This window comes from Engystomops pustulosus, chromosome 6 (assembly GCF_040894005.1).
Source record: "Engystomops pustulosus chromosome 6, aEngPut4.maternal, whole genome shotgun sequence".
NCBI classification, from domain to species: Eukaryota; Metazoa; Chordata; class Amphibia; order Anura; family Leptodactylidae; genus Engystomops; species Engystomops pustulosus.
The window spans coordinates 25,929,042-25,939,331 of record NC_092416.1 but is presented as its reverse complement, the minus strand read 5'-3'; the positions used below and the strand labels follow the sequence as shown (position 1 = coordinate 25,939,331).

General features: G+C 50.3%; 1 protein-coding gene across 1 annotated transcript; it reads left to right on the top strand.

Annotated features, from left to right (window-relative positions):
- The first annotated feature begins 219 nt into the window (after nt 1-219).
- LOC140134682 (chymotrypsin-C-like) lies at nt 220-5,521 on the top strand. Its single transcript, XM_072155166.1, has 8 exons — nt 220-364; nt 1,845-1,933; nt 2,021-2,121; nt 2,204-2,326; nt 2,416-2,552; nt 2,817-2,962; nt 5,124-5,276; nt 5,379-5,521. The coding sequence occupies exons 1-8, from the start codon at nt 325-327 to the stop codon at nt 5,394-5,396; spliced, it is 807 nt and encodes a 268-aa protein (XP_072011267.1). The 5' UTR covers nt 220-324; the 3' UTR covers nt 5,397-5,521.
- Nucleotides 5,522-10,290: the final 4,769 nt, after the last annotated feature.

The following is a 10,290-nucleotide window of genomic DNA, read 5'->3' as shown; positions in this document are numbered from 1 at the left end:
CATCACATGACTAGCCAGAGACAGAACCATCCTTATACATAACCCTACGGATGCCTATGGATCATTAGAGTTGCGGTTGAGGCCTCGGCCTGTGAATATTTCGTTGTCCGCACATCTGTCCGTGTAAGTTGTGGCGGATTCAGTCTTCCAAGGTAAACAGGTCCTTATCTCGTCTGGCTGTAATGTAGGGATTCTGCGGTCAACGTCCTCCAGGAGCAGGGTGGATGGGTCTCATTGGCTGCACCTATCTCCTGGGTGGCAGGGAGCCAGGGTGCCTCTACATATAAGGGGTTACCTGGCTCTGGGAGGACCTCACACGTCAACATGATGAAGCTTGTGGTCCTCGCTCTGTGCCTGGCTTACGGTAATGACAACTCTTTGTCTTCTATACCCTCCAGTTGGGATATAAGCAGCGCCCTATAGGCTGGTACCCAGCTTTCCCGAACAATGAGGTTTGCGTTACTTAATAACAAGATGGATTTCTCATTTCGGAGGATAGAAAAGCTGAGTAACAGGCATATAAGTGTCCTAGATATTGTCACCCAGCTTTTCCAGGTGGGCCTGGTTATGCAATATGGGGTGTGTTGCTAAATAATGCAATGGATTTACCATTCAGGGCAGTAAAAGAATGATGCCCATATATCCCTAAAGGTTTTCACCCAGCTTTTCCAAAAGGGCATTTACACAACAGGAGGTGCATTTGAGGTAGATTTGCCATTCAGGATAGTAGAAAAGCTGGGTGGTGCACCTCGGAAACCTGGGTGCTAATCAATAGGGCGGTTTTTATGGCTAAAACCCATCTTTCCCAGGTGCACCCAGTTATACACTAAGTAATGTGTCACAGAAATATCGGGATGGATTTGCCATTCAGGGCACCAGAAAAGTTGGACAGGTAGGCCTGGTTGTGCGGTATGGGGTGGGTTCTTAAATAACAGAATGGATTTGCCATTCAGGACAGTAGAAAAGCAGAGTGATGGCCATATAAGCTCCCTTCAGGTTTTCACCCAGCTTTTAAAGATGCACCCAGTTATGCCGTAAGGGTGCAAGCTGGGTGATATATATATAGGTAATTGAAAATAGGCAGCACTCCAAGGTATTCAGTGAAAAAGCGGTGTTCTTTATTCCATGTTAGAGTACATTAAAGTACATAAGCAGCGACGTTTTGGCTCCAGGGAGCCGAAACTTCGCTGCTTATGTACTTTAATGTACTCTAACATGGAATAAAGAACACCGCTTTTTCACTGAATACCTTGGAGTGCTGCCTATTTTCAATTACCTACCTCTGGAGGACCTAAAGCCTGGTGCCTGCACCCACCACTGCTGTTTCTTTGATGTGCTGTTTTGGACTTTCCCTACGTATATGTATATATATATATATATATATATATATATATATATATATATATAAGCGCCCTATCGGTTGTCACCCAGCTTTTCTAGAAAGGTCTAGTCACGAAGCAAATAGTAAGAATTTGCCATCAAGTATGGATGAAAAGCATGTAAAAGTCCTATAAAAGCTGGGTGATAGAGGTGCCCCATGGGTTGGCAGTTGATAGAGACACCCAGCTTTCCCAGACCGGTCTAGTTGTCCAGGACTTTCTTGCTAAATAATCGGAAGGATTTGACATTCAAGATGGTAGAAAAGCTGAGTGATGTGCATGTAAAAGTCCTATAAAAGCTGGGTGATAGAGGCACCCAGCTTTCCCAGACAGGTCTAGTTGTCCAAGGCTTTCTTGCTAAATATTAGGAAGGATCTGACATTCAGGATGGTAGAAAAGCTGGGTGATTGTCCTCTAGGTTGTCACCACAGGATTTTTGATGGATATGTATTGTTTTTGTTGCAGCCTACGGCTGTGGTGTTCCGGCTGTGCAGCCCATCCTGACCCGGGTGGTGAATGGCATTGATGCGCGCGCACACAGCTGGCCATGGCAGGTACGGACCCTGAGCCGGGTATCGAATATGAAGAGAAAAACTGAAAGAAAAAACCTCCATTATGTGATGTTTTCTCCTTCTCTCTAGATCTCTCTGCAGTACCTGGCGAGCACCGGCAACTGGGCACACACATGCGGGGGCACCCTGATCTCTGACACCTGGGTGCTGACCGCTGCCCACTGTATCAGGTACTGTCCTCATACAATACCAGGGTCGTGCCCTGATCTCTGACCTCTGACCCTATCATATCTCTTGTCCCCCCCCCCCCAGCTCCACCCGCGTCTACAGAGTCTTTGTCGGAAAGCACAACCTGCTGGAAGAGGAGGAAGGATCCGAAGCCATCACTCCTGAGAAGATCATTGTCCACGAGAACTGGAACTCCTTCTTTATCCTGTAAGTACATCAGACCCTGGTGAGGACATGCATCCCTGGCCCCCCCAACAAGAAAAGGGTCTAAAGCTCCACTTCTGCTTCTGTCTCAGTAATGACATCGCCCTCATCAAGCTGTCCCAACCCGTAGTGAGAAGCAAGACTGTGCAGCCCGCCTGCCTGCCATCTGATGGCGCCCTCCTGGCAAACGACTTCCCCTGCTACGTCACCGGATGGGGACGTCTGTACAGTAAGTAACCGCTCCATAGACTGGGTACAATTAGGAAAATTCATCAAATCCTATTTAATCCTAGTTATTAAATGCAACTTTTCAAAAAGTCCTTATAGTTTTCGTCCAGTAGGGGGAGCCCTGCATCATGACATTTCTGTGCAGAGAATGAAAACAAGAACTTTACAGCGTTTCTCTATGTGCCTCATATGTATCATGTCATTGTCCGGGAGTCTTCAACTATAGTAATTTACTTACTATTATTATGTATTTCCTGTTCTTCAGCCAATGGACCCATCGCTGACACTCTCCAGCAGGCTCTTCTCCCCGTGGTTGATCACGCTACCTGCAGCAAGTCTGACTGGTGGGGCTTCCAAGTGAGACAAACCATGGTCTGCGCCGGAGGGGACGGAATCGTGTCCGGATGTAATGTAAGGAAAATACATCACATTACTTATCCTGTATTATACTCCAGAGCTGCACTCACTATTCTGCTGCTGGTGCAGTCACTGTGTACATACATGACATTACTTATCCTGTACTGATCCTGAGTTACATCCTGTATTATACTCCAGAGCTGCACTCACTATTCTGCTGCTTTTGCAGTCTATGTGTACATACATGACATTACTTATCCTGTACTGATCCTGAGTACCATCCTGTATTATACTCCAGAGCTGCACTCACTATTCTGCTGCTGGTGCAGTCACTGTGTACATACATGACATTACTTACCCTGTACTGATCCCGAGTTACATCCTGTATTATACCCCAAAGCTGCACTCACTATTCTGCTGCTGGTGCAGTCACTGTGTACATACATGACATTACTTATCCTGTACTGATCCTGAGTTACATCCTGTATTATACACCAGAGCTGCACTCACTATTCTGCTGCTGGTGCAGTCACTGTGTACATACATGACATTACTTATCCTGTACTGATCCTGAGTTATATCCTGTATTATACTCCAGAGCTGCACTCACTATTCTGCTGCTGGTGCAGTCACTGTGTACATACATGACATTACTTATCCTGTACTGATCCTGAGTTACATCCTGTATTATACACCAGAGCTGCACTCACTATTCTGCTGCTGGTGCAGTCACTGTGTACATACATGACATTACTTATCCTGTACTGATCCTGAGTTACATCCTGTATTATACACCAGAGCTGCACTCACTATTCTGCTGCTGGTGCAGTCACTGTGTACATACATGACATTACTTATCCTGTACTGATCCTGAGTTATATCCTGTATTATACTCCAGAGCTGCACTCACTATTCTGCTGCTGGTGCAGTCACTGTGTACATACATGACATTACTTATCCTGTACTGATCCTGAGTTACATCCTGTATTATACCCCAGAGCTGCACTCACTATTCTGCTGCTGGTGCAGACACTGTGTACATACATGACATTACTTATCCTGTACTGATCCTGAGTTACATCCTGTATTATACCCCAGAGCTGCACTCACTATTCTGCTGCTGGTGCAGTCACTGTGTACATACATGACATTACTTATCCTGTACTGATCCTGAGTTACATCCTGTATTATACTCCAGAGCTGCACTCACTATTCTGCTGCTGGTGCAGTCACTGTGTACATACATGACATTACTTATCCTGTACTGATCCTGAGTTACATCCTGTATTATACCCCAGAGCTGCACTCACTATTCTGCTGCTGGTGCAGACACTGTGTACATACATGACATTACTTATCCTGTACTGATCCTGAGTTACATCCTGTATTATACTCCAGAGCTGCACTCACTATTCTGCTGCTGGTGCAGTCACTGTGTACATACATGACATTACTTATCCTGTACTGATCCTGAGTTACATCCTGTATTATACCCCAGAGCTGCACTCACTATTCTGCTGCTGGTGCAGACACTGTGTACATACATGACATTACTTATCCTGTACTGATCCTGAGTTACATCCTGTATTATACCCCAGAGCTGCACTCACTATTCTGCTGCTGGTGCAGTCACTGTGTACATACATGACATTACTTATCCTGTACTGATCCTGAGTTACATCCTGTATTATACTCCAGAGCTGCACTCACTATTCTGCTGCTGGTGCAGTCACTGTGTACATACATGACATTACTTATCCTGTACTGATCCTGAGTTACATCCTGTATTATACTCCAGAGCTGCACTCACTATTCTGCTGCTGGTGCAGTCACTGTGTACATACATGACATTACTTATCCTGTACTGATCCCGAGTTACATCCTGTATTAAACGTCAGCTACCACCCATCAGTATTGTGACTGCAGCTCTGGGGTCGAAGTTGGACATTTTGTATCCATACGATATACAACCTGGTAATTTGAGTAGAATGTGTAGATAATATGGAACACCCTGAGCCGGATTTATCAATCTGCTTCATGTGTATTTATGAAGTGTTTCCGCCAGTTTGGTGTCGCGGCTGCACTGTGACCGCAGCGACCCAATAGTGTGCACCTTATAATAAATTGTATCCAGTACAGATTATTACTAGTACAGATTATAACTAGTACAGATTATTACTAATACAGATTATAACACGTGAATGTTGCTCTGCAGGGAGACTCTGGGGGTCCTCTGAACTGTCAGGTTGCCGGTGGACCCTGGCAGGTGCACGGTATTGTCAGCTTTGGCTCTGGTATCAGCTGTAACTATGAGAAGAAGCCCACCGTCTTCACCCGCGTGTCCGCCTACATAGATTGGATAAACAATGTGAGTGTCCGCCCTCTACGGGGGGCCAGGGGTACTGCGGGGGGTATTGCTGCTTAGATACGATCCTGCTCTGGTTTCTCACTTGTGTCTCTTCCTTTACAGAAAATCATCAACAACTAAGAAGAGTCATGGAGATTCATCCTGTAAACCCTGGACAGATCGTATCACACATCATCTTGTGGTTAATGTCTTGTACAATGTAATAACTTTGTAAAACAATAAAGAAACTTAGAATCTGTGCTGAACTGAAAACTTGTATCTATAAGACACGACCCAAACCACTGAGGGGACACAAATACAGAAATATACATGTAAAACTCCCAGTGATGGGGACAGACAGCGCCGTAAGTAGAAGCTGATGGGCCCCAGTGCTAAGTCTGTACCGGCCCCTGACTATAATGTATGGTGCATAGTAATAGTCTTCTCATATGGGAAAGTGACACCATAAGGGCCCCCTAAACCTCTTGGGCCCAAGTGCCACCGCAACCTCTGCATCCCCTAAAGTTACGCCCCTGGGGACAGGGGATGTTCATGTCTCACATTAAGATCCACATGATGCCAGGGTTTCCAGCAGGAAAACTTACCTTGCCTTTCCCATTATCCTCACATAGAAGACGACAGCAGCAGAAGAATCTCAGAAAGATCTGGAACTTCATCCAGGGGGAGTATAGGTTAAACTTCTCTTCTGGGCGGAGTTTCAGGCATTCACCCATTAGGAACCTTGGGCAGAACATTGTTGACATAAGTGACACAATAATTATCATTGGGGAGCAATTAAACCCTCTTTCCCCAGGCAAATAATATTATATAATTCAGCTGCATTACCAGTTTTAGACAGTGGATGGCGCACAGAGGAGAGGCCATTATATGTGACAATGACTACACCCCCCATAAACAGCGAGCTGCCATGTCCTGTGTGTCCTGACACCTTTCTATCATAGCCAGCAGTGGTCAGGGGTCAGCATGAGCGCTCTGACCCCTCTGTGACTACACCCCCCATACACAGCGAGCTGCCATGTCCTGTGTGTCCTGACACCTTTCTATCATAGCCAGCAGTGGTCAGGGGTCAGCATGGGCGCTCTGACCCCTCTGTGACTACACCCCCATACACAGCGAGCTGCCATGTCCTGTGTGTCCTGACACCTTTCTATCATAGCCAGCAGTGGTCAGGGGTCAGCATGGGCGCTCTGACCCCTCTGTGACTACACCCCCCATACACAGCGAGCTGCCATGTCCTGTGTGTCCTGACACCTTTCTATCATAGCCAGCAGTGGTCAGGGGTCAGCATGGGCGCTCTGACCCCTCTGTGACTACACACCCCATACACAGTGAGCTGCCATGTCCTGTGTGTCCTGACACCTTTCTATCATAGCCAGCAGTGGTCAGGGGTCAGCATGGGCGCTCTGACCCCTCTGTGACTACACCCCCCATACACAGCGAGCTGCCATGTCCTGTGTCCTGACACCTTTCTATCATAGCCAGCAGTGGTCAGGGGTCAGCATGGGCGCTCTGACCCCTCTGTGACTACACCCCATACACAGCGAGCTGCCATGTCCTGTGTGTCCTGACACCTTTCTATCATAGCCAGCAGTGGTCAGGGGTCAGCATGGGCGCTCTGACCCCTCTGTGACTACACCCCCCATACACAGCGAGCTGCCATGTCCTGTGTCCTGACACCTTTCTATCATAGCCAGCAGTGGTCAGGGGTCAGCATGGGCGCTCTGACCCCTCTGTGACTACACCCCATACACAGCGAGCTGCCATGTCCTGTGTGTCCTGACACCTTTCTATCATAGCCAGCAGTGGTCAGGGGTAGCATGGGCGCTCTGACCCCTCTGTGACTACACCCCCCATACACAGCGAGCTGCCATGTCCTGTGTCCTGACACCTTTCTATAATAGCCAGCAGTGGTCAGGTGTCAGCATGGGCGCTCTGACCCCTCTGTGACTACACCCCCCATACACAGCGAGCTGCCATGTCCTGTGTGTCCTGACACCTTTCTATCATAGCCAGCAGTGGTCAGGGGTCAGCATGGGCGCTCTGTCCCCTCTGTGACTACACCCCCCATAAACAGCGAGCTGCCATGTCCTGTGTGTCCTGACACCTTTCTATCATAGCCAGCAGTGGTCAGGGGTCAGCATGGGCGCTCTGTCCCCTCTGTGACTACACCCCCCATACACAGCGAGCTGCCATGTCCTGTGTGTCCTGACACCTTTCTATCATAGCCAGCAGTGGTCAGGGGTCAGCATGGGTGCTCTGACCCCTCTGTGACTACACCCCCCTTACACAGCGAGTTGCCATGTCCTGTGTGTCCTGACACCTTTCTATCATAGCCAGCAGTGGTCAGGGGTCAGCATGGGCGCTCTGACCCCTCTGTGACTACACCCCCCATACACAGCGAGCTGCCATGTCCTGTGTGTCCTGACACCTTTCTATCATAGCCAGCAGTAGTCAGGGGTCAGCATGGGCGCTCTGACCCCTCTTTGACTACACCCCCATACACAGCGAGCTGCCATGTCCTGTGTGTCCTGACACCTTTCTATCATAGCCAGCAGTGGTCAGGGGTCAGCATGGGCGCTCTGACCCCTCTGTGACTACACCCCCCATACACAGCGAGCTGCCATGTCCTGTGTGTCCTGACACCTTTCTATCATAGCCAGCAGTGGTCAGGGGTTAGCATGGGCGCTCTGACCTCTCTGTGACTACACCCCCCATACACAGCGAGCTGCCATGTCCTGTGTCCTGACACCTTTCTATCATAGCCAGCAGTGGTCAGGGGTCATCATGGGCGCTCTGTCCCCTCTGTGACTACACCCCCCATAAACAGCGAGCTGCCATGTCCTGTGTGTCCTGACACCTTTCTATCATAGCCAGCAGTGGTCAGGGGTCAGCATGGGCGCTCTGTCCCCTCTGTGACTACACCCCCCATAAACAGCGAGCTGCCATGTACTGTGTCCTGACACCTTTCTATCATAGCCAGCAGTAGTCAGGGGTCAGCATGGGCGCTCTGTCCCCTCTGTGACTACACCCCCCATACACAGCGAGCTGCCATGTCCTGTGTCCTGACACCTTTCTATCATAGCCAGCAGTGGTCAGGGGTCAGCATGGGCGCTCTGACCTCTCTGTGACTACACCCCCCATACACAGTGAGCTGCCATGTCCTGTGTGTCCTGACACCTTTCTATCATAGCCAGCAGTGGTCAGGGGTCAGCATGGGCGCTCTGACCCCTCTGTGACTACACCCCCATACACAGCGAGCTGCCATGTCCTGTGTGTCCTGACACCTTTCTATCATAGCCAGCAGTGGTCAGGGGTCAGCATGGGCGCTCTGACCCCTCTGTGACTACACCCCCCATACACAGCGAGCTGCCATGTCCTGTGTGTCCTGACACCTTTCTATCATAGCCAGCAGTGGTCAGGGGTCAGCATGGGAGCTCTGACCCCTCTGTGACTACACCCCCCCATACACAGCGAGCTGCCATGTCCTGTGTCCTGACACCTTTCTATCATAGCCAGCAGTGGTCAGGGGTCAGCATGGGCGCTCTGACCCCTCTGTGACTACACCCCCCATACACAGCGAGCTGCCATGTCCTGTGTGTCCTGACACCTTTCTATCATAGCCAGCAGTGGTCAGGGGTCAGCATGGGCGCTCTGACCCCTCTGTGACTACACCCCCCATACACAGCGAGCTGCCATGTCCTGTGTGTCCTGACACCTTTCTATCATAGCCAGCAGTGGTCAGGGGTCAGCATGGGAGCTCTGACCCCTCTGTGACTACACCCCCCCATACACAGCGAGCTGCCATGTCCTGTGTCCTGACACCTTTCTATCATAGCCAGCAGTGGTCAGGGGTCAGCATGAGCGCTCTGACCCCTCTGTGACTACACCCCCCATACACAGCGAGCTGCCATGTCCTGTGTGTCCTGACACCTTTCTATCATAGCCAGCAGTGGTCAGGGGTCAGCATGGGCGCTCTGACCCCTCTGTGACTACACCCCCATACACAGCGAGCTGCCATGTCCTGTGTGTCCTGACACCTTTCTATCATAGCCAGCAGTGGTCAGGGGTCAGCATGGGCGCTCTGACCCCTCTGTGACTACACACCCCATACACAGTGAGCTGCCATGTCCTGTGTGTCCTGACACCTTTCTATCATAGCCAGCAGTGGTCAGGGGTCAGCATGGGCGCTCTGACCCCTCTGTGACTACACCCCATACACAGCGAGCTGCCATGTCCTGTGTCCTGACACCTTTCTATCATAGCCAGCAGTGGTCAGGGGTCAGCATGGGCGCTCTGACCCCTCTGTGACTACACCCCATACACAGCGAGCTGCCATGTCCTGTGTGTCCTGACACCTTTCTATCATAGCCAGCAGTGGTCAGGGGTCAGCATGGGCGCTCTGACCCCTCTGTGACTACACCCCCCATACACAGCGAGCTGCCATGTCCTGTGTCCTGACACCTTTCTATCATAGCCAGCAGTGGTCAGGGGTCAGCATGGGCGCTCTGACCCCTCTGTGACTACACCCCATACACAGCGAGCTGCCATGTCCTGTGTGTCCTGACACCTTTCTATCATAGCCAGCAGTGGTCAGGGGTAGCATGGGCGCTCTGACCCCTCTGTGACTACACCCCCCATACACAGCGAGCTGCCATGTCCTGTGTCCTGACACCTTTCTATAATAGCCAGCAGTGGTCAGGTGTCAGCATGGGCGCTCTGACCCCTCTGTGACTACACCCCCCATACACAGCGAGCTGCCATGTCCTGTGTGTCCTGACACCTTTCTATCATAGCCAGCAGTGGTCAGGGGTCAGCATGGGCGCTCTGTCCCCTCTGTGACTACACCCCCCATAAACAGCGAGCTGCCATGTCCTGTGTGTCCTGACACCTTTCTATCATAGCCAGCAGTGGTCAGGGGTCAGCATGGGCGCTCTGTCCCCTCTGTGACTACACCCCCCATACACAGCGAGCTGCCATGTCCTGTGTGTCCTGACACCTTTCTATCATAGCCAGC

What these genes read in the sequence shown, in the direction of transcription:
- LOC140134682 (XM_072155166.1), top strand. Translation starts at nt 325, where the DNA reads ATGATGAAGCTTGTGGTCCTCGCTCTGTGCCTGGCTTACG. An exon ending in CACACAGCTGGCCATGGCAG is followed by an intron (nt 1,934 to 2,020) that starts GTACGGACCCTG and finishes CCTTCTCTCTAG; the next exon opens with ATCTCTCTGCAGTACCTGGC. An exon ending in GAATCGTGTCCGGATGTAAT is followed by an intron (nt 2,963 to 5,123) that starts GTAAGGAAAATA and finishes GTTGCTCTGCAG; the next exon opens with GGAGACTCTGGGGGTCCTCT.